Source organism: Narcine bancroftii, chromosome 3, assembly GCF_036971445.1.
Source record: "Narcine bancroftii isolate sNarBan1 chromosome 3, sNarBan1.hap1, whole genome shotgun sequence".
Lineage (NCBI taxonomy): Eukaryota > Metazoa > Chordata > Chondrichthyes > Torpediniformes > Narcinidae > Narcine > Narcine bancroftii.
In genome coordinates, this window is record NC_091471.1 from 4570231 (window position 1) to 4586232 (window position 16002).

A 16002-nucleotide genomic window follows, 5' to 3' on the forward strand; every position below is an offset into this window, starting at 1 on the left:
GAACAAATATGGGAGCCTTACATTAAATACAATAGCGAAAACCTACCGGGGACAATCATTACCTAAGTTGATGGAAGGAGAAGGAAAGAAAAGAATGGACTCAGTAGAATTTCTGGTGTATTTTTGTTGAATGACAACATTGTCTGACTGGTTTAATGTATCCTAGATTGTATACCTTAAATGGATGGGAGGGGGGGGTGGGGGGGTGGGTTGGGTGGAGGGGGGGGGGGAGAAAATGTCACTGTATATGTGTGAAAAGGAAAAAGTGTGTATCATGGCTAATGTGATTTATGGTGTGAAAAATAAAAAATTTAAAAAAAAAAGGGTTGAAGGGCCTGTCCTGTGCTTTAGTGTTCTATGATTGAACATCACCAAAAATAACCATCAAGGGAACAGCACAAAATGCTGGTCAGTTTGTGAGATAAACTGCTTGCTTGCCAAGAAAAGCAAAGACGTGTCTCAGGACAATTCAGAGCAGAGCCAATGAGCAACATTTGCAAAGCAGCAGGCTCACAGGGTCAAAGCTGAGAAGCTCCGACGTCAATACCTTCAACAGAGGAGACAAAGCGATCCAGATGACCTGCCGCCGGTGAGGAGGGAGGAAAGGGTGATAGACTGTGCTTGGATTTGTTCAAATCATGTTTTGGGGTAGCAAGGTTAGCGCAACGGTGCAGGAGTCCGGGGTTCAAATCCTGTACTGTCTGTAAGGAGTTCGTACGTTCTCCCCGAGTCCCCGTAGGTTTTCCCCGGGGGCAGTCTCCAGTTTTTTCCCACCGTTCAAAATGTACCGGGGGTTGCAGGTCAACTGGGTATAATCGAGCAGCACGGGCTCCAGGGCCGAAAGGGCCTGTTACCGTGCTGCGTGTCTAAATTTACATTTTAAATTTAATTCATTGATCGTCGAATATAACAGCACAGTACAAGCCCTTCGGCCCATGATGTTGTGTCGACCTACGTAAACCCACTCCACAGCAATCTAACCCTCCCCCACCTCTCACTCAGTACCCTTTACTTTTCTTCTATCCAAGTCTTTTATATGCACCAGCCTCCACCGCCACCCCCAGCAATGCATTCCAGGCACTCACCAACTTCCTCCCTAGATTTTATCTCCACTTACCCGAAATAGATGCCTTCTGTATTTGCCATTGTCGCCCTAGGAAGGAGGTGCAGGGTGTGTACCCTACCTGAGCCCCTCATAATCTTATGCACCTCTTTTAAGTCACCTCTCATCCTTCATCGCTGCCAAGGGAAAAGCCCTAGCTCTGTCAGCCTTCCTCCAATAGACTTGTTCTTCAATCCAGGCAACATCCTGGCCTGCACCCTCTCCACAGCTTCCACATCCTTCCTGCAATGAGGTGACCTGAATGGGACACAATATTGCAAGTGTGGTCTAATCAGAGTTTTACAGAGCAGCAACATTTCCTTGTGAACTCGATCTCCCAACTAATGAAGGCCAACACACCATATGCCTTCTTAACCGCAGCATCCGCCCTACTGACCTCCACGTCGACCTTGAGGGATCTCCGGACCCCCAAGATTCATCTGTTCCTCCACACTGTTCAGAATCCTGCCATTAACCACGTACTCTGCCTTCACGTTCAACCTTCCCAAGTGCATCGCTTCACACTGATCCAGATTTAACTGCATCCGCCACTTCCTCCGCCCAACTCTGCATCCTGTCTACATCCCGCCATAACTGACAACCTTTGGCACTGTCACCAACTCCTCCAACCTTTGGGAGATGTGGCATTGTCAGCAAATCCCACGCCCACCACCCTCCCCATCAAAACTGACAAGGGCAGCAGGCACGTGGGAGAATCTGTGAGGGGATAGAGTTTTGCAGCAGGGGAATGGGCCGTTCGTCCCAACTTATCCATGCCGACTTTTTTTTTTCAAAATTGTAATTTTATACTTCGTCCAGCAGCTCGTTCACTTCCTTCTGATTTAATAAGTTTTTAACTTTTCAAATTTATTGATACACCACAGTAACAGGGCCCGACTGACCCACAAGACCGCAGCACCCAAAGACATCTGTGTGACCCATTACCCGACTAACTCTGTATGTTGGAAAGTGGGAGGAAACTGGAGCACCCGGAGGAAGCCCACGCAGACACGGCGAGAATGTACAAACTCCACACAGGACCCTCCACACAGTCCGAAAGTGTCAAAATGGGCATACGAAGAAGTGGATGGTGAAGTCTATAGGTGACTGCATATTGGTTAGAGTGAGGTTAATTGGGTGCCCAGATCTGTGATGCTTCTATGAACAGAACTCTAACAAGAGAGATTGTATACATCTGTTCTGTGATCAATGTGTTTGATTTGTATTCTCACATGATATGACTCCATATGGAAATAAAGTTAAGTAAAAAAACAGCAAAAACTCTTTACAGATAACGCTGGATTTGACCCCGGGTCGCGATGCACTATTCTCTGTGCTAACTGTGCCACCCTTCAGGTCCCCTTTATACAGGTGCTTGTCCCACCCCTCGCCTTAAACTTGCACTTTCCAGTTCTAGACTATCCTGGGGAAATGACTGTGACGATTCAAATGAGTGGGACCCTGCGACTGTAGAACCACCACTCACTTGTCCCTTCCCTGTTCCAGCGAAGGGGCTTCCACCCAAAACATTATCTGCCCCTCTTCCCACAGAAGCAACCGGTACCGGAGAAGCCGGTTGTGCCAGATGTCTGCCCACTGAGGGAATAAATCTGACTCGCCTGTCGCGTTAAAGTGCTGGAATCCCGGTCACGAATGACCTTGTTACTTTGCTCTTCCAGTGTTCTCTGTGAACATTCCAATCCACCACACAAGACAGTGGAGACTTTTTCTGTAATGCCTGGATAGCACAATAAATTAAGCTTTCAGGCTCAAGTTCATCGTCACATTTACCAAGTTGCTGCGATTGGGGTAGTTGTGCGAGCAGACCAATTCGACAACTCGTACATAGTACAAAAGGCGAGAGATCAGTTGGTACGCAGTAAAGGCAACATAATTTTACTGGTGTGTGGCTCATTCAGGAGTCTGATAACAGCAGGAAAGAAACTGTCCTTGAATCAGGTGGGATGTGATCTCACACTCAAACAAACTAAACTAAACCAACCTGCTGTATTTGCCCAGCATTCTCTACTTCTATTCAGAATTCCAGCCATTTGATTTTTCTCCAACCTGTAGACTGCAGTTGGGGGGGGGAGGAGGGGGGCAAACAAACAGAACAAGATCGTAAAGATAGCCAAATCCATCACACGCTCTGACCTCCCATCCTTAGCAGACAACTATGTGAGGCCCTGCCTCAAGAATGCAGCCAACATAACCCATGACCTATCGTGGACACACATCTCCTCACTTGTCAGGAAGGCGCAACAATGACCACACTTTCTGAGAAGACTGAACTGGGCAGGGCTACCAGCCGCCATCGTGTCAACCTTCTACAGAAGCTCCATCGGGAGCATCCGGGCCAGCTTCATTACAGTGCAGTATGACTGCTGCAGAGGAATGGATCAGAGGTCAGTCCACAGAACCATAAGAGCAGCAGAGAGAATCACTGGGGTCTCCCTACCCACCATCGACTTGATCTACTGGGATCATTGTTTAAAGATGGCGTGCAAAATCAACGAGGACCCCTTCCACCCTGCACACAGCATCTTTCAGCTGCTCCCGTCGGGGAAGAGCTACAGGAGGATCAGAGCCAGCGCCACCAGTTGGAGGAACAGCTTCTTCCCACGGGCAGTGAGAATGCTGAACGCCCAAAGGAACTGCTCACACTGACCACCCGAGACTCTCATAGTCAAGAAACAATATTTATTTATATGAATACGTCCTGCATAAATATTGTTTGTGTGTGTGTTATGTCTAGTTGTGTGTCTGCATGCTTTGCACCGTGGACCGGCCATTGCTGTTTTGTCAAGTCGTATTTGAGCAATCAGATGACCATAAACTTGACTTGATTTGAACATCATGAAGGACCCCCATCTTCCTGGCCACAACCTCTTCTCTCTGCTCCCTTTGGGCAGAAGGTACAGAAGTTTGAAGATCAGCACCTCCAGGTTCAGGAACGGTTTCTCTCCGACAGCCATCAGGCTCTAGAACCTCCCCCTCCCTTGGTACCCCCATCAGGGACTGTTCCAAAACCACACAAAGACTGTCTGTACTATGGCTAAAGTCATTTTTCTTTGCACTAGGGATTATTGTGAACATTTATTATCTGCCTTTTTAATGTACCTTCTTATAGTTTATCTTAGGACTCGGTGGGGGGGGTGGTTGGTGCTGAACCACATGGAGAGGTTGAGCAGGCCAGGGCTTTATTCTTTAGAGTGCAGGAGGATGAGGGGTGATCTCACGGAGGTGGACAACATCATGAGAGGAATAGATCGGGTGAATGCAGCGTCTTTTACCAGAGTCTGGGAATCGGTAACCAGAGGACATGGGGAGAGATTTAACAGGAACCTGAGGGCAACGTGTTATCACAGAGGGTGATGGGCTCGTGGAGGAGGGGATTGAGGCAGGTACTATTGCAATGTTTAAGAAACCTTTGGACGGTTATATGGATAGGATGGGTTGAAGGCAACCTCAACCTTTTTCTTTCTACTAACATCCCACTTTAAGTCATCCCTATGCCATCAGTGCTCTGTGATTAGTAAGGGATTGCTTAAGGTGGAAAGGGTAGGTTAAGAATCACTGCTCAAGACTCAATTGTTACTGAAATATTTTGCTTGAGAAAAATTGCCATTGGCCCATTTCCTTTGGAGTTCTGAAACCGTGCACATAACGAGTCAATGAGGGACGCTTAAAACAGTGGTTTTCAAACTTTTTCTTTCCATCCACATCTCACCTTGAGCAATCTCTTACTGATTACAGAGCACCGATGGCAGAGGGATGACTTAAAGTGGGATGCAAGTCACAAGAAAAAGGTTGCAAACTGCTGGTTTAGGGGGATATGGGCCAAATGTGGGCGGGTGGGATGAGTGTGGGTAGGACATCTTGGTTGGCAGGGGCAAGGTGGGCCTGCTTCCACGCTGCGTGTGCCTGTAGCTGTTTAGCTGCAGCTAGCAAGAATTTCAGTGCACACGTACATTGTACAATGTGCATGACAATAAACTCATTGTTATTAAACGAGGCTAGAAGCAGGGTTCTGGAAACCACTAATCTCCACTGCTCCCTGAAACAGCTCATGGGAACAGGCAAGTCCTCAGCCTCGAGCTTTAAAACACAATCGGTCTCAGAGAGTCATCCCAGTGCCTGACAAGTAGCCACATAATGCGGAGCACTTAATATCCCGGGCCTGGACAATGTCCAGCTCGAGCTGAGCACTCCGCACTAACCCACTGTGTCAGCAACCTGTTATGTTCCGTGTGTGTGTGTGTTGGATGAAAGCCTGGGACGGGAACGATGACTCAGAACATTAAGCCACTGTTGTGAGAAAGCAGAAAATGTTCCACTCCGAGGCCTCGTGAGCCTGAAATGTTCTTCCAACAGCCGCCTCCACCACCGAGCTCTGGTGAGCCTTAAGCGAAGACAGACCCTTCATCCACCGTGTTCCTCCTGCCACCAACAAAGGGAACTGCAAGGAGCATTTAAACTTCTCCCTCCCACCTTCACGCAGAGAGATGAAGGCTGATTCGCAAACTCCCCAGATGCTTCCTGCATTCACAGACGCATGGCTCAGAAACGTGGCCTACCACAGAACAGGCCCACGTCGCCAGCACTGACAACCATGGCCACGTTGTAGCAAAAACGCAAACGTGCTGGAGGAGCTCAGCTGGTCTCTCAGCATCCATAGGAAGTAAAGATATACTACTGACTTCTCGGGCCAAGCCCTTGAGGAAGGGCCCTTGAGGAAGGGCTCAGGCCTGAGACATCAGTAATAGCTTTACTCAACATCTGTAAATGCAGCAAATATCTAGTGATTTTGCCTGCCTTTTGGTATGAAAGGAGGAGGAGGTGGGGTGGGGGGGGGCGGCATTCAAATTTGAATTTTAAATTGAGACATATGGCTCGGTAACAGGACCTCCTGGCCAGTGCCGCCCAATTGCACCCAGTTAACATCTAATTCCAATACCCTTTAAAAGGTGGGAGGAAACCGGAGCTCCCGGAGGAAACTCACACAGACACAGGGAGAATGTACAAACTCCTCCCAGACAGCACTGGATTTGAACCTGGAACACTGATGCTGTAATAGCACTAAGCTAACTGTAGCGTTTAAATGGCCTTCGTCATCTCTGGCTTGTGTTGATCTGCTGAGTTTCTCCAGCACTTTTGTGTTTTTAAATGCTGTCATTGAGCCAGCGATTGGGGGCCGGAGTTTCGAATCCTGGGCTGTAAGGAGTCACTGAAGAATCTCGTAAACCTCTACAGGTGGACCATGGAGAGCATTCTGGCCGGTTGCATCACTGCCTGGTATGGAGGCGCCAACTCTCAGGACAAGAATAAAGTCCAGAGGATTGTTAACTTGGGCCAGCGACATCACATGCACCAGATTTCACTCCATCAAGGATATTGACATGAAACAGTGTCTTAAGAAAGCAGCCTCTATCCTCAAAGACCCCACCACCCAAGCCAGGCCCTATTCTCTCTGCTACCATCAAGGAAAAGATACAGGAGCCTGAAGACAAGCACTCAGTGGCACAAGGACAGCTTCTTCCACTCCGCCATCAGATTCCTGAATAATCAATGAACTAAAGACACTGCCTGACTTTTCGTGCAGTATTTTTATTTGTTTATAGTAATGTTGTAAGATGGTTATAATATGAATGTTTACGCTATGATGCTGTCGCAAAACATCGAATTTCCTGACTTGTTCATGACAATAAGTCCTGATTCTGACGCCTCTCCTCATCTTATCAGGTTACCCTCAACCTCCATCACTCCAAGGAGAAAAGACCAAGTTCACTCAACCTATCCTCATAAGGCCTGCTCTCCAATCCAGGCAACATCCTGGTCAATCTCCTCTGCACTCTCTCCTTAGCTTCTGTACATTGTACTCAAGTATACGACAATAAATCTATTCCATTTAGCCGTGTTAAGTACATGGCTTTTTAATCCCTTTGGAGTTCAAGCTCATTATCACGTGTACCGATCTACATTGTGGAAGTTTGTTTTGCGAGCAATGGAGCTATTCAACCCATACATAGTACACCAGTTAATAACAGTGCAGAGGTACAGAGGGAGTTCAGTTGGAACAGAGCATAGACCATTATTTTATTCTTGTGATTTAGAAGTCTAAATAAGCAATGAAAAAAATTGTCCTGAATTCTCGAATTGTGTGATCTCATAGCCCCAAACACTTGGGTTCTATCCTAACGTCCAGGTTTATTGTCCTATACCTGAGTATAATGTACGGATGTTATGGAGATGGGGCAGAGGATGCCACCCAGATATGTGGAGTTTTCATGTCAACCCTGTGACTGTCTGATTTCCCCCTCCACCCATCTCCACCTCCACCACCACCAACCCCACCCCCACCCCCACCCACGAGTGCTCTGGTTTCCTCCCACATCACCTGGAAATTGGTTGCTGTAAATTGTTCCTCCCCCCCCCCCCCCCCCCCACCACCGTGTGGCTGAGGGGGTGAAATCTGGGAAAGTTGATGGGAATATGTGGGAACGTTGGACCCAGGGAAAAGTAGCGGGGGAACAGACTTCCCCGAGAGCTGACAGAGACTGAATGGGCCAAAGCCCCCTTTCTTTGCTGCAAGGAAAATGTATGGACAGGAACCCTGAAATGACTACTCAGTTCACAGAAGCAAGAGTTTCAGTGTGTAACCAGGCCCCTCAGCCCATCTCATACATGTCTATCAGAGCTCAACCCACTTGCAAATTCTTGGTCCGTACCCTTCTCACCTTTTCCTATCCATCTACTTGTCCGGATGTCTTGTAAATGTTGTAATTATCCCCTCCTCTACCACCTCCTCTGGAAAGCTCATCCCTCAGGTCCCAATTAAATAATTCCTCTCTCACCTGAAAATAATGTATACAATCAAGAACAATTTTTGTTTACAATGCTTGTTCAGATTTTGGTTTTTTAACATTTAATATTTATAACCATGTTTAATTACATCACTCTCCAGTTCCTACTCACGTATCCGCAGTTCCCTAGTGGAACTGTACAAGGTCATCGCTCAGTCTCCGAGTCTCTGGGGTGAAAGTCCCGGTCAACCCAATCAGTCGTTCCAGTTCTGAGGACAATCTATGTTTCCATCCTCCCTTGTTCATCAGGATCTCATTCTGCCTAAAAATAAATACTCATGGACTTCTTTCAACTAGCTGTAAAGTGGAATGAAGTTCAAAGAGGAGCCTGTGGAGGCGGCAGGATGGCGGGGACCTGCAGCCGCAAAGAGCTGTGCCCACAACAGCGGTGCCTGCGCTCGGAAGCAGCCGCGAGGGGTTGCAGAATCCAGGGAAGCTGCGGGCCAGTGCAGGGCATCAGAAATGGGGAGAACACCCCCTGTTGAGGAGGAGAAGCAGGGGAGACAACCCTATAGGATGGTGGCCACAGTGGCAGGCCAGCAAAGGGCTCAGCAGCTGAGGGACCCACACGGGCTGCAGGCGACTTGCGGTCGGGGGGCACCCACATGGGCTGCTGGAGACTGGCTCATGGGAATCAGGTACCGGAGCTGGGATTTGAGAGGGGGCAGAGGGCAAAAAGGGGTCCTGAAGGGCCTCAGGCACTAAAGGCTTCCTGACCGTGTTGGAGGTTTGGATCTGGAGCTCGGGCGGCCGATGGATTGAACAGGAGTCTGAGTGGCTTCAGAGGCTGCGGGAGAACTGGAGGCAAATCCATGGACACTCGGTGACTCTGAAGGAACTCCCTTTTGCTTTGCTTTCTCTCGCACTGTGGGGGGGGGGGGGGCCAGGCGACACTAATGGCGACTCTTTCTTTGCCTTATGGAAGGCAGAAAGCACTTTTAGTTATATTACATGTTCTGTACTGTTAGTGACAAAAAAAAACTTGAACATTGAATTGCTAACTGACAAAAAGATCGGAAAGCTGCATGAGTGTCCATAAGTGATCAGGCAAGGATGGAGTGATTCAGAGTGAAGGCAGAGAGGCTGCACTGGAGAATGGTCAAGGATCGAGCTCTCGATGTTGGCTCCACAGGTCGTCTTGAAATATATCAACAGATACAGGGCAAAGTTTCAAAATTTGTTCACAACGTCACAGGCCCATAGCACCCCACTCTCTTCACCACCCCCCAAAAAAATTAGGAAGAAGATTCATGAGTGCCAGATGACAAACCACCAGGTTCAAGGACAGTTTATTTCCTGCTGTTATCAGACTTCTGACTGAACCTCGCACTGGTTAAAATAATGTTACCTCTGCTCCCGACCAACTGATTGCTCTCCCCAAAAATGTTAATGACGTTTATTTTCATACATACTGTACAATGCTCACATGCCCCAAAATTCTTACTTGCTACAGCTGGACAAGCACTTTTGTTTAAAAATAAATTAAAAAGCTACAATTGTGCAAGCAATTGAATTTAATAAATAGATATTAAAGAAGCATAGTTACCAAAAAAAAGTGACTTGGCAATAGTACAGACAGTGGGTTTGGGGTAGTGTATGACTTGTGTAACAAGGGGGAGGTTCAAGAGCCTGATGCCTGTTGAAAAGAAACCATTCTTGAAGCTGGAGGTACTGGTCTAAAGGCTGCTGAACCTCCTGCCCGAAGGGAGCACTGAGACGAGGTTGTGGCCAGGGTGATGGGGGCCCTTTACGATGTTGGCGGCCTTCTTGAAGCAGCACCTCATGAAGACACAGCATGTAGCCTCCGCACTCCCCTTTTACTGCTGTACTATGCATGGGTTGACTTACTGAATTGAATCAAAATAAACCTTCTCATTATACCTCGGTACAGGTGGCAATAAACGTGAACCTGACAAGAGGTCAACAAAAGATAATAGGGAGAATCCTGGGAATTGTAGACCGGTGAGTCTTGCGTCATGATGTGCAAAAAATTGGAGAAGATTCTGAAGGATAGGATCTATGAGCATTTGGAGAAGTCCAGTCTACTCAAGGATAGGCAGCAGGGCTTTGTGAAGGGAAGGTCGTGCCTCACGAGCCTAATTGAGTTTTTTGAGGAGGTAACAAAAGAAATTGATGAAGGTCGGGTGGTAGATGCGGTCAACATGGATTTTAGCAAGGTATTTAACAAGATGTTCCATTCAGAAAGTCATGAGATCATGAAACCTTGGCCATGTGGATAAAAAAATTGGCTTGCATTAGAAAGCAGAGAGTAGTAGTGGATGGAAAGGATTCTGCCTGGAGGTCAGGGACTAGTGGAGGGGCCGCGGGGATCTGTTCTGGGATCCCCTGCTCTTTGTGATTTTATAAATGACCTGGATGAAGAGGCGGACAGATGGGTCAGTAAGTTGGCAGATGATACTATTGTTTTGTTCTTAATATACCTGTAGAAACCCTTAGAATTTTCCTTCACACTGTCTTCAATCTCTTGTCTTCCTTTGGCACTCCTTCTTAAGTTTTTTCTTGCATTTTTTAATGCTCCTCCAGTACCTCATTTGCTCCTTGTTGCCTATACCTGCTCTACACCTCTCTCTTCTTCTTAACTAGATCCCCAATATCACACAAAAACCAAGGTTCCCTCTGCCTGCTAACCTTGCTTTTAATCGTAACAGGAACATGCAAACTCTGTACTCACCTTTGAAGATCCTCCACTTACCTCGCACATCCTCCTTGCCTGAAAACAACTTAACCCAATCCATACATTCTCGATCCTTTCTCATTTCCTCAAAATTGGCCTTTCTCCAATTTAGAATCTCAATCCAAGCCCCAGACCTATCCTTCTCCCTAATTAACTTGAAACTAATGGCATTACGATCACTGGACTCAAATTGCTCCCCTATATTTGGGGAGAAAATTGAAAATCCCCAGATGCATGGGGACCTGGGAGTCCTCATGCAGGACGGCCTGAAGGTGAACTTACAGGTTGAATTGACCCATCAAGTCTGTTCCGTAAATCTACACTAAGCTACTCTACACTAGTTGAAATTCCCGGCCTTTTCCCCATATCCCTTCACTAATGAGATACTTGCCTATTTCTTGGGGAATTGTGAGCAGTTTTGGGCTCCTCGTTTAAGAAAGGATGTGCTAAAGTTGGAGGGGGTTTCAGAAGAGGTTCAAAAGGATGATTCTGGGAATTAAAGGGTCATCATATGAGGAGCGTTTGACAGCTCTTGGCCTGGACTCGTTGGAATTCAGGAGAATAAGGGAGTATCTCAATGCAACATGTTGAATGTTGAAAGGCGTGGACAGAGTAGATGTAGAAAGGTTGTTCCCCACGGTGGGAGAGTCTAAGACAAGAGGGAACAACTTCAGGATTGAAGGGTGTCCGCTTAGAACAGAGATGCGGAGAAACTTCTTCAGCCAGAGGGTGGTGAATCTGTGGAATTTGTTGCCACAGGTAGTTGTAGAGGCAAAGAATGATAGGTTCTTGATTAACCAGGGCATCAAAGGTTATGTGGAGAAGGCCGGCCAGTGGGGCTGAGTGGGAAAATGGATCAGCTCATGATTAAATGGAGGGACAGACTTGATGGGCTGAATGGCCTATTTCTGCTCCTACATCTTACGGTGTTACAGGTGGAGCCAAGTGAACGGTCAGATAAGCCCTGATCTAACTGAATCACAGAGCAGGTTGGATGGCTTCCTCTTGATCCCACGTCTAGCGTTCACCGCACACTAAAAGACCACAGAACAACTGGGCCTAATGGCAGCAGATGAAATTTAATACAAAGAAGGAGGGTGGAACTTCTTGGGAGAAAGTGCAAGGAGAAACAGTACTGTACGCTAAATGGCATGACATTAAAAGGGTGGAGAAACAGGACAATTGGGGCGGTGCCTGCAAAATTCTGTGAAAGTGGTGTGGCATTTTGTGCAGTGGCTGGGGTTCATTCCCAGACATGAGGGTTTAGAAGCAGGGAGGTTGCTTTAATTGCAGATGCTGAACATGAGAAGCAGGGGGATAAGAGTAAACCCAGGAAGAACGATATCCAACTCACGTCTGGGCAGCTCCCAAAATCTTATCAGTACCAACACATTACACAGTGAGAGAACTGTGTTGGTAACAGCTACCAACCAGCCATCTTAACTTGTCCTATCACAAACGTTTTATTAATTCTACACATCTGCTCCACCCCACAGAATGTTGGTCTTCAATGAACGGTAACTCCCTAAGTTCTGATGATGGGTCACAGACTTGAAACTTTTTGTTTTACATTTAGACACACAGCACAGTGACAGGCCATTTCGGCCCAAGAACCCGTGCCGCCCAATCGCACCCGATTGACCTGCAACCCCCGGTACGTTTCGAACGGTGGGAGGAAACCAAAGCCGCAGGGGAAAACCCCACATAGACACGGAGAGAATGTACAAACTCCTCACAGACAGCGCAGGATTCAAACCCTGGTCCCGATCGCTGGTGCTGTGACAGTGACACGCTAATCTCAACACCAACCCCCGCATTGACTGGTTCCTCCTTCCACAGATGCTGCCTGACCTCAAGAGTATTTCCAGCAATCTCTAGAGAGGGGTGAAACAGATGATACAAAGGTAGATGGAGGGGCAGGTAGTGTTGAAGAAATGGCGGTCGGCAGAGAGACGTGGAAGATTTGAGGAATGGGCAATGTTGGAAAGTGTACGGTCACGCACTTTGGTAGAAGGAGTAAAATCTGCATGTGCAAAGGGACTTGGGAGACCTCGTGCCAAGACACCCTAAAGGTTGACCTCCAGGAGAAGGCGAATGAAATGTTGGCGTTCCCATCCAGAGGAATAGGATATCGAGCAGGGATGTGTTGATGTGGCATTTTCTGGTGCCACTTGGAAGACGGGGTACAATTTTGGGCTCCTCATTGAACAAAGATGCTGGCATTAGAGAGGGTTCAGAGAAGATGTTCAAGAATAATTTCTGGAATGAAGGGATTAGCATGTAAGGAACATTTGACAGATCTTAGACTGTTCTCTTTGGAGTTCAGAAGAATAAGGGGGCAGAGGGGGGAATTTATAGAAGCACTTTTGAATGTTGAAAGGCCTGGTCAGTGTAGATGTGGTAAAGTTGTTTCCCACAGTAGGGGAGTCCAGAACAAGCGGGCACAACTTCAAGTTTGAAAGGCACCCATTTAAAACAGAGATCCAGAGGAATTCCTTTAGCTAGAGCGTGATGAACCTATGGGATTTGCTGCCATGGGTGGCTGTGGAGGCCAGGTCATTGGGTGTCTTTAAGGCAGAGATTGATAGATATCTGAATAGTCAGGGGATCAAAGGTTATGGGGACAAAGCTGGGGAGTGGGGCTGAGTAGGAGAATGGAAAGAATGGCAAACTCGATGGGCTGAATGGCCTACTTCTGCACCTGTATCTAATGGTCTTATGAATAAAGCAAATGGTCACAGTCTATTTTTCCTGGGGTGGGAAAATCTAAAACTAGAGGGTTTGGACTCTAGGTGAGATTTAAAAGGGTCTTGAGGGGGTAACCTTACCCACACAGAGGGTGTTAGATCTGTGGAACATTGCCAGATCGGGTAAAGTACATCATTTAAGCTGCATTTAGGCAAGCAGATAAATGAGTCCAGTTCCAGAAGGAAACTTGGTCAGCTGGGTGGACTGAAGGGCCTGCTTCTGTGCTATAAAACATGAGCGGAATGCCCCCAACCCCAGTTGCCCTTAAGCATGATCCAAACCCTCAGACCCGCTGGGGACTCAGACACAACACTCCATCCCCGGCCTCCCACCCCCTCCGCCAATTCTACTGGCTGGCACCCTGGTCTCTGAAACAGAAGGTTCAGTTCCCAGTCTCGAGACCATCCTGGAGTGGAAGCAAATGTTGACAGGGGGACCTGAAAAGCAAACTGTCAGTGGAACTTTAGGTTGAGCAGCATCTGTGGAGGGAAAGGGACGGTCGACATTCTGATGGCATTGAACATTAAAGTACAGTGCAGGCCTTCACAGCCTACAGTTTTAAACCTTCACTACTACCTAACCCTTCCTTCCCTCACATCTGTAACCCTCTATCTTACAGCTGTGTGCACATCTGAGAGTCTTTTAATTGCCCCATATTGTACCAGCCTCCACCCCACCCCGGCAATGCATACCAGGCACCCACCACCCTAAACATTCCTCCCCTCACCTTAAACCAATGTCCTCGTGTACTATCCCACCAAGATCGCCCGTAAATTGGAGGAACAACACCTGGGCACTCTCTCACCGGACGGCACGAACATCAACCTCTCTGGTTTCTGCTAACTGGCTCTCCTTTCCCCCTCCCTTTTCCCTGAGCTCCCCCTTTTCCCTCTTCATTCACAGAGCCATCCCTCCTCCCCCTGCTTGCTGCTGTGTCCTCCCTCCTTTCTCCACCTATTATCTCCTGCCTTTGTTCTTTCCCCAGATGCCTGTTAACAATTTCCACACCTTGATGAAGGGCACAAGCCCAAACCGTTGGATATCTTTACACATAAAGTACACTCTGACCTGCTGAGTTTCTCCAGCATGTGTTTTTACTTTTTACAGCATCCTCTGGTATTTGAACATAGAACATTACAGCACAGTACAGGCCCTTCAGCCCTCCATGTTGTGCCAACCCCTATATTCCTTAAAAAAAGTACTAAACCCTCTCTCACCCATAATCCTCTATTTTACTTCCATCCATGTGTCTGAAGAGTCTTTTAAAGGTCTCGAATGTTCCAGCCTCCACCACCATCCCTGGCAAGGCATTCCAGGCCCCCACAACTCTCTGACGTCTCCCCTAAACGTCCCTCCCTTCACTTTGTACACGTCTTCTGGTTCTTGCTCTTCCTGCCCTGGGACAAAGGTGCTGGCTGTCTGCCCTATCCATCCCAGAATCTTGTAGACTTCTATTAAGAGAGAAAAGTCCCATCTCTGCTAACCTTGCCTCAGCAACATCCTGGTAAATCTCCTCTGCACCCTCTCCCCAGTTTCCACATCCTTCCTATAATGAGGTGACCAGAACTGAACTCAATACTCCACGTGGTCTCACCTCACCAGAGGTTTGTAGAGCTGCAACGTGACGTCTTGGCTCTTGAACTCAATCCCCCTATTAATGAAGCCCAGCATCCCTTAGGTCTTCTTAACTATCCTATCAACCTGTGCGGCAACCTTGAGGGATGTCTGGATTTGGACCCCAAGGTCCCTCTGTTCATCACACTCTTAAGTAACTGACGATTAACCCTGTACTCAGCCTTCTGGTTTGCTCTCTTCCAAAATGCATCACCTCACATTTACCTGGGGAATAAAAAGGTGCTGGCGGTCCACTCTATGTACAAGGATGTTGCCTGGTCTTGAAAATTGAGTTAAACAGGGAAAGATTAGGACTTTATTCCCTGAAGTGTGGAAGAATGAGGGGAGCGTTGATCGAGGTGTTTAAAATTATGAGGGGAACAGACGGAGTAAATGTAAGTTGGCTTTTTCCACTGAGGGTCGGTGAGATACAAACCAGAGGCATGGGTTAAGGCTGAAAGGGGACAATTTTAATGGAAACATTTGGGAGAACTTCTTCATGAAGAGAGTGGTAAGAGTGTCAAATTCTTAAGTGTGAATGCAGGCTTAATTTTGACATTTAAGAAAAAAATTAGTTTTTGAGCAAAGTTTGGGCAGCGTATGCAGAGAATCTGGGGGATTTCTGGAGCACAGTGTGGGGTTGGAGGGGAGGAGTCTGGCCAGAGCACAGGGAGTTTGGGGGGGGAAGCCTGGGGCCGGGTTTGGGGGGGGGGGGAAGCCTGGGGCCGGGTTTGGGGGGGGGGGGGAAGCCTGGGGCCGGGTTTGGGGGGGGGGGAAGCCTGGGGCCGGGTTTGGGGGGGGAAGCCTGGGGCCGGGTTTGGGGGGGGGAGCCTGGGGCCGGGTTTGGGGGGTAAGCCTGGGGCCGGGTTTGGGGGGGGAAGCCTGGGGCCGGTTTTGGGGGGGGGGAAAGCCTGGGGCCGGGTTTGGGGGGGGGGAAGCCTGGGGCCGGGTTTGGGGGGGGGGGAAAGCCTGGGGGCCGA

The 16002-nt window shown here is 48.0% G+C and overlaps 1 protein-coding gene across 1 annotated transcript in view; it reads right to left on the bottom strand.

Moving 5' to 3' along the window:
- Window positions 1-3176, bottom strand: part of LOC138756947 (rab11 family-interacting protein 1-like) — a 111939-nt gene extending 108763 nt beyond the window's left edge. Inside the window, exon 1 of the mRNA XM_069923416.1 lies at window positions 3105-3176. Within this exon, the coding sequence (XP_069779517.1) occupies window positions 3105-3124 (20 nt within the window). The 5' untranslated portion in view covers window positions 3125-3176. The remainder of the gene's footprint in view (window positions 1-3104) is intronic.
- Between the last annotated feature and the right edge of the window lie 12826 nt (window positions 3177-16002).